A 15,312-nucleotide genomic window follows, 5' to 3' on the forward strand; every position below is an offset into this window, starting at 1 on the left:
TGAAGGCCGTTTATGAATAAGCACGAAGGCTACATCCGAACGGCGATGCACTGATATGATCGAGTGATGCGTTGCAGTATGTGCTTCGGCGACTTTTATTGTATGCGCACAAGAACTTGGAAGTGAAATTGTCGGAAGACGCTTCATATCAGAATACTTAGCAGGCATACATTTTTATTGATTCTATGGAAGCCTGCCTATACAGTCCTAAATTGTTGGGGTTTTGCAATGAATATACAATTTTTTTTTAATCTATTGGCATTACATGATTTGATATCATTAGGTAGCTCGTTATAGCATTTTAATCCCTTATAATACAATTTACATTTGTCTGCTTCAGTTTTCTACTAAGGTCTAGTAATTTCTCGAACTTCATGCCTGTTTACCAACCATATGCAGGTATACTTGTAGCTTGTAACCATATTACTATTTCGGCTGATGATTACATGTGTTTGTACGTATCTCTCCTTTGCCTTGTATGTATGCGAGTAAATGATGATTGATTTGTTTACGTACGCAAGAGTGGCAGTTTGCTTTCTTGTTGCTGTGCCTTTATTTAATATCCTTAGGGATCTGAGTATCACTTAGTGATGCTAATATTCGTCACAGTATTTTAAAATAGAAAAGCAAATTGTTTATGGTATGGTAAATACGCCCGTATACTACGATCTCTACGCCGCCGACCCCGATAAAGAGATCGGCGTAAACCTCTAGTATATAGATACAATTAAATTTCGTTTTTTTATTTGCCATTTTAGCCGGGTCTCGACGATGTCGTTAAAAAGTGTCGTAGTGTGAATCTCTTCTTTTCTACCGATATTGAAACTGCCATCAAAGAAGCTGATCTTATATTCATTTCTGTAAATACACCAACAAAGAATTTTGGCAATGGAAAAGGTAAACAACATCATATTAAATTCAGAAAATTGAAAACCAACAATTTTTATTTTTAAGGTCGTGCTGCTGATTTAAAATATGTTGAAAGCGCTGCACGTATGATTGCTGAGATTGCACAATCCAATAAAATTGTGGTGGAGAAGAGTACAGTGCCAGTACGTGCTGCCGAAAGTATTATGCATATACTGCATGCCAATCAGAGGCCCGGTCTGCGCTATGATATACTTTCGAATCCGGAATTTCTCGCGGAAGGAACTGCCATTGAAGATCTCTTACATGCTGATCGTGTACTAATCGGTGGTGAGGAAACTACAGATGGTCACAAAGCTGTTGAAAAGCTATCTTGGATCTATGAACATTGGATACCGAAAAAAAATATTTTAACAACGAATACCTGGAGTTCGGAATTATCAAAACTAGCAGCAAATGCATTCTTAGCACAACGTATATCGAGTATAAATTCATTGTCGGCAGTGTGTGAAGCGACGGGTGCCGATGTGTCCGAGGTGGCACGTGCCGTTGGTCTAGATTCACGTATTGGTGCGAAATTTTTACAAGCATCAGTTGGTTTTGGTGGTAGTTGTTTTCAAAAAGATATTTTAAATTTGGTTTATATATGTGAAGGTTTAAATTTGCCTGAAGTAGCGGCATATTGGCAGCAAGTGATTGATATGAACGAATATCAGAAATCACGATTTTCACAAAAGGTAAAATTTGCTAATGATTGCTTAAAAGTTTACTAAATAGATTATTTGATTTTATTAATTTTTAATTTTTCAGATTATCGAAAGCCTATTCAACACTGTATCAGATAAACGCATTTCAATTTTTGGTTTCGCCTTTAAGAAAAATACTGGCGATACACGTGAAACGCCAGCAATAACGGTATGCAAGACATTACTTGAGGAGGGTGCTAAATTAGATATTTATGATCCAAAAGTAGAACCAGAGCAGATAATAGACGATTTAACACATCCATGCGTCACCGAATCACCCGAGAGTGTTAAAAAGGCAGTGCAAATACATAGCGATCCCTATAGTGCAGTACGTAGTACACACGCTATTGTACTTTGCACAGAATGGGACGAATTTGTGGTGAGTTGAATAAAAAAATATGTAATAGTAAAGAAACAAAATAGTCAATGAGCGCAGTTGTAGTATACAGCCACAGTTAACCTGTAAAAAGACTCTGGCGACCCTTAGCTCGTCATGAATCTAGAGAGTGGTAGGGCGGGTTGGCCTAGAAGGATTTATGTGGTCATGCTAAATAGTTGCCGAGATTGTCGGGCTAGTACCTTAATGGTGCTTGTTACCGGAACGGACCTGATCTGCATTCGGCAAAGGACCATCAACATCGATAGCACTCCCCAAAACCTTCTTGGAGTATCCTTATCGCTACAACAACAACAGTAGTGGTGAACTGTTATATTCACCTCTTTCTACAATTGAAGCTGCCAGGCAATGATTTTCGAGTGTTTCAGGGTGTTGTATACCAAATTTATAGAGGAGAAAACATTCTTTAAGAAAAGGAAAAACTATTGAAAATAGAATGTTGTATGTTTATACATATTTTGTTTTGAATTAAATATATATTGTGGCGGATATTAGCATCACTATGCTGCTAGTAAATAATCACAACAACAAAAACATTAACGCAAGCTACACTTTTGTACATGAACACATAAATAATCATTTACACACATACATATAAGGCGACGAAGAATATCTCATCAGCTAAGAGTTGTTACTCACACATACACACACATATGGCTAGTAGAAAAGCACAAACTGCAAATATACATCTATATAGCTTGGTAACCAAGCATGAGATGCAACTGTTCTCGAACACATTTTCGCGAAATGACTAGACCTTTGGAGAAATACGTGAACGAGAAAATCGATAGTATAAAAGCAGCGCGAGCTGAGGAATCAATAATCAGTTTGATTTAAACACGTTATTAGTTGTGAAGTGAAGTGCAATTGTGAAGTACTCCCGAAGTAATCTATATAAAGACCAGTTTGCAATATTGAATATTGGAATAATTTCTTTGACAGTTTAGCGATTCGAACGTTAGCAGAAGACGCATAATAACCAGGATTTCCCTAAATTCGTTACAATTGGTGTCAGAAGAGGAATTGTTGAATAAATTGCAGAAGACAACAACTACATAGCCAAGTTGAGTGAATTGAAAATCCAGCAACTGCAAATGAAGTTAGAGAACCGTGGATTGAATACAACCGGTAATAAATCCGAACTTAAAGCACGACTAGGAGAGGTTATGTAGTCGGAAGGAGTTACAGTGGGGGAGTATGTCTTTCATCTTGATGGGGTAGAGGCAGCAACAAAAATGGAAGAAAAAAAATGAAACACCGCAGACAGTGACGAACACAGACTTTAACATGATATTGGTTGCAATATCTGCACAAATGTCGACAATGGCATCTCAACTAGAATCACAGGAGACACGTATGTAAGATGAAAACTCAACTGGAAGAACAGAATACATATATGGCATCCCAACTGGAATCACAGGAGATACGCATAGCATCCAAGATGGAAGCACAAGATAAGCGGCACAAATGTCTTTGCAGTTAGAAGCACAGGAAGCAAGGGTAACATCAAAGCTGGAAGCACAGGATGCAAAAATCGCTCAATTTCAGGCAGAAGTCGATGAATTAAAACGTTGTTTTTGTTGTTGTAGCAGTGATGAATTAAAACGTCGTATGGAGCAGTTACAACTAAATCGGCCAGCTGTTCCAGCGAGCAATCCGAAGGTAAAAAATCCATATTTTGACGGCTCGGTTCATTTCCAGGTATTTAAGCTTCAATTTGAGTAGACGTCAGCAGTTAACAACTGGAAAGCGGAATATAAAGTTGCTGCACTGTTCGTGGCATTGAAAGGGCCTGCAGCTGAAATCTTACAGACTATTCCAGAGTACGAACGGAACAGTTATGAAGCATTGATGGCCGCTGTCGAGAGACGTTACGGAAGCGAACACAGGAAGCAAATCTACCAAATTGAATTGCAAAACCGCTACCAAAAATCTAACGAGACTTTGCAGGAGTATGCTTCGGACATTGAAAGATTGGCTCATCTATCAAATGCGGACGCACCCGTGGAATACACTGAAAGGGCAAAGATTCAGAACTTTATAAATGGCATACGGGACGTCGAAACAAAGCGAGCTACATACGCAAACCCAGAGCCAACATTTGCTGAAGCAGTATTCCATGCACTGACTCAGGAAACTGCCTCACTTTTGAGTAAACCAGCATTCAAAGCCCATCGTGTGGAATTAGAAAAACCAGAGTGGGTAGACGCAATTTTGGAAGCTTTAAAGGGAACGCAGCAGAAGAATAATGATGCAGTCAAATGCTTTAAGTGTGGAAAGCCAGGGCATATTGCACGTTATTGCAGCACCAATCCTAATAGTTCCAACAATGTGGCTGGTCGTAAACGCAGAGCTGAAGGAGATGAGCAAATCTCCAAATCCATCCCATCGTTAAACTAAAGCGATGCAGCCGCAAGGGGCGACAGCTGTCTCCCGCAATTGAATGCCCCATAATCTCTATCTCGCAAATTGGAAGAAGGTCAAGCAATCTTACTGTCGGAGGACATGTCGATGGAAAGGAATGTTTACTAACTGTAGATACGGGTGCATCTCATTCCATCATTCGATCAGATTTAGTGAACAAGAAGATAATACCATTGCTTGGAGCAAGATAACGTACAGTCACTGGAGAGGACATCCAGGTAATTGGAGAAGTAGCAGGTGAAGTCACAATTGGGAACGTCGCGCTACTACACAATTTTATAGTGGCAGAGATTGTTGATGAAATCATTATTGGAGTGGACTTCTTAATCCACCAGGGCATCAAGATCGACATGCAAAGCAAGACGACGCGATATAAGAACATGGATGTGCCACTTAATTTCGGCTACGGGAAAGGCTGCAGCAGTAAACGAGTGCTGGTGGAGGAGAATCAGCAAACACCACCAAAATCGGAGGCAGTAATCTGGGCACAGGTTGATGGAGATTATGGGACGAACAAATTGTGGGTTGTCGATGCAGCAAACAAATCAACAACGAAAATGCTTGGAGGAAAAACCCTGGCTACGACTAAACAAGATGGACGTATTCCGGTAGGAGTACTCAATGAGTTCGAGTCACCACTCAAACTGACAAAAGGAACTACATATAGGTAATTGTTAACTGTGAGTCGCTCCAGAAAACGTTTCATCTAGCAAGATTGATCTCTCAAATGACATCACGGCATGGACGGAGGGGCTAGTGCAAGACTATCAGAAAAAGGCAAAACAACTGCTCCTAAAGTACGCCAACATATTTGACCAAGATGGCTCCAAACCAGGCCGCACCAACGTTGTGAAACATCAAATTGACACGGGAGATGCGAGGCCGATCCGTCAAGCTCCTCGTAGTATTCCACTGGCGAAGCGGGAAGTGGTGAGTCAAATTATACAAGAAATGAGCGACAGCGGCGTCATCGAACTATCAACTAGTCCATGGAGCTTACCGGTGGTACTTGCGAAGAAGAAGGATGAAAAAATGAGGTTTTGTGTGGACTACCGTAAGCTCAACGACGTCACGAAAAAGGATAGCTGCCCATTGCCAAGGATTGACGACACTCTGGACTCGTTATCTGGTACGAAATGGTTTTCCACCTGGACTTGAAAAGCGGCTACTGGCAAGTGGAAATGAAGTAGGAAGACAAAGAGAAAACAGCCTTCAGTGTCGGTGATGGTCTTTGGCAATTTACAGTGATGTCTTTTGGACTATGTAATGCACCAGCTACTTTTGAAAAACTCATAGATCAGGTACTGAAAGGACTACATTGGAAAACATGCTTAGTGTACCTAGACGACATCATTGTATTGGGAAAGAACTTCGAAGAACATCTGAAGAACTTGGGGGAGGTTTTCCAAAGAATGGCTGGTGCTGGTCTGAAACTTAGTCCCAAAAAGTGTTCGCTGTTTAAAAAGGAAGTAAGTTATTTGTGTCACAAGGTAACGACAGAAGGCATCTGCACTGCGAATGAAAAGATAGAAGCTGTAAACGATTGGCCAAGACCGTGGACTGCATGAATTAAGAAGTTTCCTTGGGCTGTGCACATATTACCGCCGGTTTGTACCAAACTTTGCCAGCATAGCACATAGCCTCCACGAGCTTACAAGACAAAACAAAGCTTTTGAATGGAAGGAGCAAGAAGCGACTTTCCAAACATTGAAGGACCGTTTGTGCACTGCCCCAATGTTGGCTTATCCGATTCCTGGAGCAACGTTTATTCTAGATACAGATGCGAGTGGATATGCTATAGGAGGCGTTTTATCACAACTGGTGGATGGACATGAGATGGTAGTTGCATATTACAGCCGATCAATTGGAAAACCAGAGAGGAACTATTGCGTTACAAGGAGAGAGCTGTTGGCATTTTCACAAGTACCTTTACGGGCAGCGATTCCGCGCCAGGACAGATCATGCAGTGTTGAAATGGCTCCTGCAGTTCCGTAATCCAGAAGGTAAATTGACACGGTGGATCGAGCAACTACAAAGCTATGACTTTTCCATTGAGCATCGAAAAGTAATGCCGATGCAATGTCACGAATACCATGTAATTTGGAATGCAAACACTGTTCGAAAGCTGAGGCTAAGGAAGACATCATAGATGTCCGGCGTGTTCGGACGAATGGGACATGGAACAACTAAGGACGTGTCACCTAGAAGATACAGATCTGTCACATGTTATGCGAGGGCTCGAACGAAACGAAAGATAAAATAAAGAGATGTCAGCAAAGAGTCCTATTGCGAAGTTATATTGCGCCCAGTGGAATAGTTTACAATTGATATCCGGTTGCCTGCATTGAGTATGGGAGAGTGAGGATGTAAGAGTTTTTCCAAGGAAAAGGGTTCCTGACGTTCTCAGTGAGCTACATAACGGTCCATGTGGAGGTCACCTTGGGAAGGAGATTTTGTGCTGTTATACAACCCACAACGAAAGAAAGGTTTGTCCCTGAAGTGCAACTGTGAAGGCCCATACGAAGTTGTAAAAAGGATCAACGATGTAGTTTACCGCATACAAACCATTGGCAAACAACCACGAAACAAAATGAAAGTGGTTCATTTAGAAAGGCTGGCAGCGTTTAGATAGGAAAATTTGTCTGATCGGGATGATCCGACTTAGGTGGAGGGCAGTGTGGCGAATATTAGCATCACTATGCTGTTAGTAAATAATCACAACACAAAAACAGTAAAGCAAATCACACTTGTGTATATGAACACATCAATCATCATTTACACACATACATTGAAGGCACAAGAAGTACATGCACACACATAACCAGCAGCTCGAAGTGAAGAGATATCTCACACACACACACACATGTAGTCATCATCCGAAGTTCTTACTCACACATACACACGCATATAACTAAATTACCAAGCAGGAGATACAACAGTTCTAGAAAGCGAAACGTCTAGACCTTTGGAGAATATGCGGACAAGGCAACAGAGAGTATAAAAGCAGCGCAGGCTGAGTAATAACTAATCAGTTTTGATTTAAACACGCTCTTGGTTGTGAAGTATAATTGTAGAGTACTACGCCAAAAGTAATCTAAATAAAGACCAGTTTGCAATACTGAATATTGGAGTGATTTATTCAACAGTTTAGTGATTCGAACGTTATCAGAAGGTGCATAAATATCAGAAATTCCCAGAATTCGCTACAATATCTTACTTCTCTGGGTTACACAAAGAAGCAAAAATGTCCTGATGTAATGCTCGGAATCATGTACGGTGTCGAGAGAAAATGAGATGGCTCTTGAAGTGTTCAAAGAGAAAAGTTCTTCCGAAGATTTATGGCGCTGTCCATGATGCCGACGGCGAGTATTGAATGAGGTTAAATGAAGAACTGCATCAGCTTTACGCAGATATAACGATAGTGCAGCGAATAAAAACTCGAAGGCTTCGCTGGCTAAGTCATGTTATGCGAATGGACGTATTCGCTCCGGCCAAGAAATTATTTCAATCGACTCCGCAGTTTGGAAGTAGAGGAAGAGGGAGACCTCCACTGAGTTAGGAGAGGCAGCTGGGGGAAGGCATAACATCCCTTGGTGCTCCCAATTGGCGTCAGTTATCTCGAAATAAAACCGCTTTGGTTAAGCGCTAGTTAATGATGATGAGATATACCGTGGATATGTCGCGGTAAACGTATACCATCTGTTTTCCGATGTAAGGATATGTGGCCGCATTCAAAACGTCTGCCAGTCCAATTCTAAACTAGAATTCCTTGTGAGTTTTTCTCCTTTCCTCTCATTCTGAACAATTTTCAAAAAAATAATTTAAAAAAAATGTTCAAGCTAAACGGTTTTATTGAAAACAATACTTACATGAAGTAATAATAATACTGTGACGAATATTAGTGACACTAAGTGATACTCACATCCCTAGTCTGATGCTAAGTAAATGAAGTCTCAACACTATAAAGCAGACAGTCACTTGTATCTACATAAACGAATCAATCATTATGTCTACACATACGTATGTACACACAGCGGAGAAGCAACGCACAACCACATGCATATATCTGAGATACTCCCGAAAGTGTGCAATGAGAGAAGCTATAAAATCGTGCATCTGTAGTTACAGCTGAGAAATTTGATAGCTGAAGGCCAACTAGTAGCTTCTGGAAATGGAAGCCGCTAGAAGATACGAACGAGGAAATCAGAGAGTATAAAAGGCAGCAACAGTAGAGGTGCGATAATCAGTTGGATTTAAGACGCTATCTAGCCATCAATAGCAGTATTATTTTGAAAATCAATTTGGTTTAAGCAAGCAAGCTATTAGTTGCGAAGTGTTATTGTGAAGTACTTTAATAAAGGCCATTTTTGCATTATTCAATATTGGAGTTATTTATTCAACATTTAGTGATTCGAACGTTAGTAGAAGATTTGGAAGAAGCGGAATTTCAGTAAATTCGTTGCAATTGGTGTCAGAAGAGGAATTGTTGAATAAATTCTGGAGATTTCGAATACAACTTGGACATGGCAAAGTTAAGTGAATTGAAGATCCAGCAACTGAAGAAGGAGTTGGAGAGCCGTGGATTGAATACAACAGGCATTAAACTAGAACTTCAGGAACGACTACGACAGGTAATGGAATTAGAAGGAATTGACGTGGAAGAGTATGTCTTTCATCTTGATGGCGATGAGACAACAAAATTGGAGGAGAAAAATGAAACACCGCAGACAATGGCGAACACAGACCTGAACATGATATTGGCTACAATATCGGCACAAATGTCCGAAATGTCATCACAAATATCCACCAACATTTCATCACAATTAGAATCACAGGAGACACGCATAACATCCAAGATGGAAGCACAGGAGACACGCATATCCGAAATGTCGTCGCAAATGTCATCTCAGCTGGAATCGCAGGAGAACCGTATAACAGCGAAGATTGAAGAACAAGAGGCACGAATATCCGAAATGTCGGCGCAAATTTCAGCACAGATATCATCGCAGATCTCTGCTCAACTGGAAGAGCAAGAAGGACGTATTTCCTCGAAGTTGGAGGGGCGAGATACAAAAATTTTACAGTTTGAGGAAAAAATCGAGACCGAGGTGGATGCTTTGAGAGGACGTATCGAGCGGGTTAGGGGATCAGAATATACCCGCGGTAGGTATGCCTGTCGTTAGAGGCGACTAAAATACCAGATTCAAGGGGCTGTGTAGCGCAACCTTTCAGGTTGCCAGCGTAATATATAGCTTCTCCAAACACAATTGTCAACCTCACCTATCCGCGGCGAATCCTGTTTCACTAACAGACGAGGCTCTGGCGACCCCAAGCTCCTCATGGAACTTGGAGGTAGGGAGGGAGGGAATGGCCTGAAGGTTTAATGTGACCACATAAATCGTTCCCGAGATGGTCGGGCTAGGACCTTAATGGTGCTATGGCACCGGAGCGTACCGGATTTGTATCCGGCAAAGGATCATCACATCGATAACACTCCCCAAAGCCTTCGGGGAGCAACCTTATCGCTACAACAACAACAACAACAACGTATCGAGCAATTGCAACTAAATCGCCCAGTAGTTTCAACGAGTAATCCAAAGGTAAAAACACCATCCTTTGACGGTTGTGTTCCTTTCCAGGTCTTTAAGCTACAATTTGAGAAGACCGCAACAGTGAACAACTGGAGTGCTGAAGATAACCCTCTTCGTAGCATTGAAAGGACCAGCTGCCGAAATCTTACAGACTATTCCAGAGTACGAACGGAACAGTTATGACGCATTGATGGCTGCTGTAGAACGACGGTACGGAAGCGGACACAGGGAACAGATATATCAAATAGAATTGCAAAACCGTTACCAAAAAGCTAATGAGACTTTGCAAGAGTTTGCTTCGGATGTTGAAAGGTTGGCTCATTTGGCAAATGTGGATGCACCCGTAGAATACACCGAGAGGGTAAAAATGCAGAGTTTTATAAATGGCATACGGGACGTCGAAACGAAGCGAGCCACATACGCAAACCCAAAGCCAACATTTGCTGAAACGGTATCACATGCATTGACTCAGGAAACAGCCTCACTTTTGAGTAAGGCAGCGTACAAAGCTCATCGCGTGGAAGTGGAAAGACCAGACTGGGTAGGCACAATTTTGGAAGCACTTTGTAACCCCTACAACAGAAAAATGCCGGAGTTATGAAGTGTTTCAAGTGCGGTAACCCAAGTCACATTGCACGTCATTGCAGCACCGGTCCTGGTAGTTCCAACTTGGGTGGCCGTAAACGCAAAGCAGGAGATGAGCAACAGCGTGCCAGATGTAAAAATCGAGAATAAGCTCCAGCTGTTGAATGTCCTGTGATATCTGTCTCGCAAATTGGGAGAAAATCGAGTAGTCTTAACGTCAGAGGAAATGTGGATGGCAAATAACGTGTACTGACTGTCGATACGGGCGCATCTCATTCCTTGATCCGATCTGATTTGGTCAACTGGAGAGTAAAGCCATTACCTGGAGCAAGGTTGCGTACGGTCACAGGCGCGTATAACCAAGTCCAGGGAGAAGTAATATGTGAAGTCTTAATTGGGAAGGTTCTACACAAATTCGTTGTGGAGGAGATCGTTGATGAAGTCATATTGGGAGTGGACTTCTTGGTTGACCATGACATCAAGATCGATATGCAGAGAAGGGTGATGCGTTATGAGAACCATGTGAGTTAACCCCAAAATGGTTAACTCGGTTTGCTCACCTGCAATTATTGCTCGTGGTCCCGGAGGGCGCCGCCTCCACAACGTGGTTGTTTTCCACAGAATTTTCCGCAGGATCTTAGCGTGGCGGTCGCTTCTCGCCACTATCCGTTTTAATGAAAAACACCTAATTAGGTTTTCAATGCTATAAGCACTTTTATTAATTTAATTTTCTTATTCACACTGGACAACACGTCCGGTCACTTTCGTTGCAAAAATTATCTTGTCTCTATCACATTTTTCTGTCAGTGATGTGGGCTGCAGCTGCATTTGACATGCGCGTTGCCAACTGCCCGCGCCTGTCAAATTCAACTAAAGCTCCACGCACATAGCTTATGTTATATAACGGATGTGAGAGTTTACTTTATCCTTACATCATCCTTCCTTTATAAAAGAAGAATTTGGCAATTCGGCCGATTGCAATTGCCACATTCTTCTTTAATACATACTTTATAAAAAATTGGTTCGAATGAACGAAAATTAGGGTGTACCTTCCTTTGTAATTCGTTCGTTCGGAGCAATTCTGTGACTAGTTGAAATATGTTAATTACAATTTTGGTATTTTTGAATTTTTGTTTGTACAATATTTACATTTTATATATTCAACTTAAGGTTTTTTGGTTGTTTATAAAATATTAATTTGTATTTTTTTTTTTTTCGCTTGTACTATACTATAAATAATTTCAAATTACATTTTTCCGTTTTGGTCTACAAAATTTTGTGTTCTATATATATTTTTGTTTTGTTTTTATGTACATATATATTTTTTGTTGCCTTCGTGGCTATTTAAAAATGACGAGTATGAAATTAGTTCTAAAAATTTTGGATTTTGTTCAATCAAGGTATTGCGGTAATGTTAATTTACTATACTGAGGCGGTTTTTATGTACCACTTTTTCTTTGTTTTTAACTTCATCGAAAATAGTTACATTAGGTTCGTTAATTTTAGTTATAATAAAAGGACCTTGGTAAATATTTTCGTGTTTATGATGTGGTTCTTTTTGTAAAAGTACTTTATCTCCGATTTTTACAACTAAAGGACGTGCCGTTTTATCATACAGGTTTTTACTTTGTTATTTATTTTTTTTAATTGGGTTTTGTGCCATTTTGTGCGTTTTCTGCATCCTAAACTTAACTTCTTTGGCATAGTTTTCGACGTTATAAAGTGGGTAAATTTTTTCTTTTGTTAATTCATTAGGCAAGTTGGCTTTTTCCCAAAAACTAACTCGTAAGGTGAAAATTGATTGTCGAAAACTGTGCTACTCGTAGTATTGTGTAGGAAAGTAAAGTATTTTAAATAAACATCCCAATCAGAAAAAGTGTCTTTTAGATATGCACGTAAGTATTCATTAAAAACTCTATGATTACGTTCAATCGTGCCAACAGTTTCATGATGGTATGCAGTTGAAAAATTATGTTCAATATTTAAAAGCTTTGTTAATTCTTCGAATAATTCATTTTTAAATTCAGTACCTAAATCTAATTTTATGGCATTCATTGTGCCGTAAGTTAAAATGAATCCTTCAAAAATAGCTGAAGCGATTGTTTTTGCCGATTTGTCTGGTACAGCCACTGTTACCAGGTATTTGGTCATGTCGCAAATCATGGTAAGTGCGAACTTGTTACCATATTTGGACTCAGGTAGGGGTCCTATTGTGTCAATTACTAGTATATCAAATGGTTTACAAGGAGTTGGTGTTAAAACAAGTTTTTCTTTTGTTTTAGGTTTAACCTTGTTTAAGAGACAATCTTTACAATTTTTGATATATTTTGATATATCACGAGTCATGTTCTTCCAATAAAATTTTGTTCGCAATTTTGCGTAAAGTCTTTTCATTCCACAATGTTCACCAGAAATGGGATCATTATGGTAAATTTTCATAAGTTTTAATTTTGTATCTTCATCTGTTACTGTCTCCACTGGATCTGTTAGTATAATTTCTAATGATTTTAAAATTTTATTTCCAATATTTTTGAAATTTGTAATAGTATAATGTTCGAACATAATATCGTTTTTAGGCCATTCAATCTGCTTAATTTTGCGTTTGCCGGCTTCTGATTCAAGCCTCGAAAGTAATTTCTCTAAAGTAATTATTTCGTTAACAGGCTCAAAACTAAGTAACTCGAGTTTATTATGTTTAATATGCGCAAATATTCTTAAATTTGTTGTTTTATTATTTTTATCGTACGTAATTGCGGATCTTATTCGTAGGACTTTTTTCGAAAAATTAAATGAAAATTTGTCGTGGACATGTAAAGTAATTTGTTTTTCGTCGTTTTTGTCTGTTTTCCTATGTAAATTTTTGTCGTTTGCCTTTTTTGTCATGGCTCTTGTCTGTACTGCCAAAATTTGTTTGTTAGCTTCTTTAATCTCATCGATTGTTATACGCGATAGTGCATCAGCACAAACGTTTGATTTACCTTTTATATATACAATAGTAAAGTTATATTCAGATAGTTCCAGTCTTATTCTTGAAAGTTATATTCAGATAGTTCCAGTCTTATTCTTGAAAGTTTTGAAGATGGGTCTTTCATGTTGAATAAGTATACTAGAGGTCTATGGTCTGATTTTACAATGAAATGGGTGCCATAAACGTATGGTCGAACTTGCTTGATTGCAAAGTAAATAGCTAAAAGTTCTAATTCTATAATGGGTTTTTTCTGTTCGGCTTTATTAAATGCTTTAGAAGCGAAACAAATTGGTAAATCACTACCTTGTTGTTCTTGACTCAAAATAGCGCCACATCCAGATGTGGAAGCATCAACTGTAATAATGAATTGTTTAGTAAAATCTGGATATTGAAGTAATTTTGGTGAAAGTAACGCTGCTTTCAAAGATAAAAATGCTCTTTCGCACTCTACATCCCATACAAATTCAACCCTTTTTCTGCTTAATCGGTTCAGAGGCGCTGCCAAAGACGCAAAATTAGGTATAAACCATCTGTAATAGTTTGCAAACGCGACAAATCGTCGTACCGCGTCTTTGTCAGTCGGTTTTGTATACTTTTTAATTGCGTTTATTTTAGAGTCGTCTGGCAACAAACATTTGGCTGAACATTTGTGACCTAAAAATGTAACTTCTGGTCGTAAAAAGTTGCATTTATTTGGGTGAAGTTTGAGATTAAAAGACCTACAAGTATCGAAAACTTTTGAAAGATTTTTAATGTGGTGTGCTTCACTACACCCTATGACGATAATATCGTCGACGTACAAAAATGCGACATTGGGTGGTATACCCGAAAAAGCTATTGTCATCATTCGTGAGAATGAATTTGGTGCTATATTTAAGCCGAATGGAAGCACTTTCCATCTAAATGCGCCACGGTCAGTGCTGAAAGAAGTAATGTCACGTGAGTCAGGATGCAAGGGATTTGATGAAATCCTGAAAAAAGATCTAATGTGGAAAAATACTTTGCTCTACTGAGATTATCTAAAATATCGTCAACTCTAGCTAGTGGGAATTTATCAGCAATGAGTTTTTTGATTACTGCGCGAAAATCTACGCACATACGATAAGCTTTTTGACCATTTGTATCTTTCTTTGGGACTACAATCAAAGGACTATTGTAATTCGAATAACTGGGTTCAATCAAATCATTGTCCAAAAATTTATTTACTTGGCGATTTATTTCTTCGTGTTGAGAGTATGGCAATCTATAGTTTTTAACATATACCGGTTCGTTGTCTGTCAGTCTTAATTTTTGCTCGTAAAAGTTATTTAAAGTCATTTTGTCCGTGTCAAGAGCGAAAATGTCGGCATAATCTATGCAAAGGTCAAGTAATTTACTATGAGCATGTTGAGGTATTTGATTTTTTAAAATTGAAGTCAGTTTTTTCGTACGTTTGTCTTCTGTTTCTGTCTTGTTAATTGTATAAACATTATAATTTGAAAGTTTTTCTGTCCTAATACTTTTTCTCTTCACATACTTTATATCATCCGTGGTATTTATAACTTTAATTATTGGGTTACTGGCATTAACAATGCATCTAGCTGTGAAAACACCTTTTTCAATTTCCTGCGAGTCCACGAAAAGTGGTTCGGGTGAATCTCCTAAATCAAAAAGTCTGAATATTTCGCATCTTGGTGGAATGATACAACTGTCGCCTTCTGTTCCGTGTAGGATTGGTATCGCAACTTTTTCATT

The 15,312-nt window shown here is 39.2% G+C and overlaps 1 protein-coding gene across 2 annotated transcripts in view; it reads left to right on the forward strand.

Annotated features, from left to right (window-relative positions):
- sgl (UDP-glucose 6-dehydrogenase sgl) overlaps positions 1-15,312 on the forward strand; it is a 78,220-nt gene that overhangs the window by 53,587 nt on the left and 9,321 nt on the right. For both annotated transcript variants that reach the window (XM_067787671.1, XM_067787672.1), the window contains exons 2-4: positions 759-897; positions 955-1,604; positions 1,678-1,992. In XM_067787671.1, the coding sequence (XP_067643772.1) occupies positions 759-897; positions 955-1,604; positions 1,678-1,992 (1,104 nt within the window). The remainder of the gene's footprint in view (positions 1-758; positions 898-954; positions 1,605-1,677; positions 1,993-15,312) is intronic.

The sequence above is a fragment of the Eurosta solidaginis genome, chromosome 5 (assembly GCF_040869045.1).
Source record: "Eurosta solidaginis isolate ZX-2024a chromosome 5, ASM4086904v1, whole genome shotgun sequence".
Taxonomy (NCBI): Eukaryota; Metazoa; Arthropoda; class Insecta; order Diptera; family Tephritidae; genus Eurosta; species Eurosta solidaginis.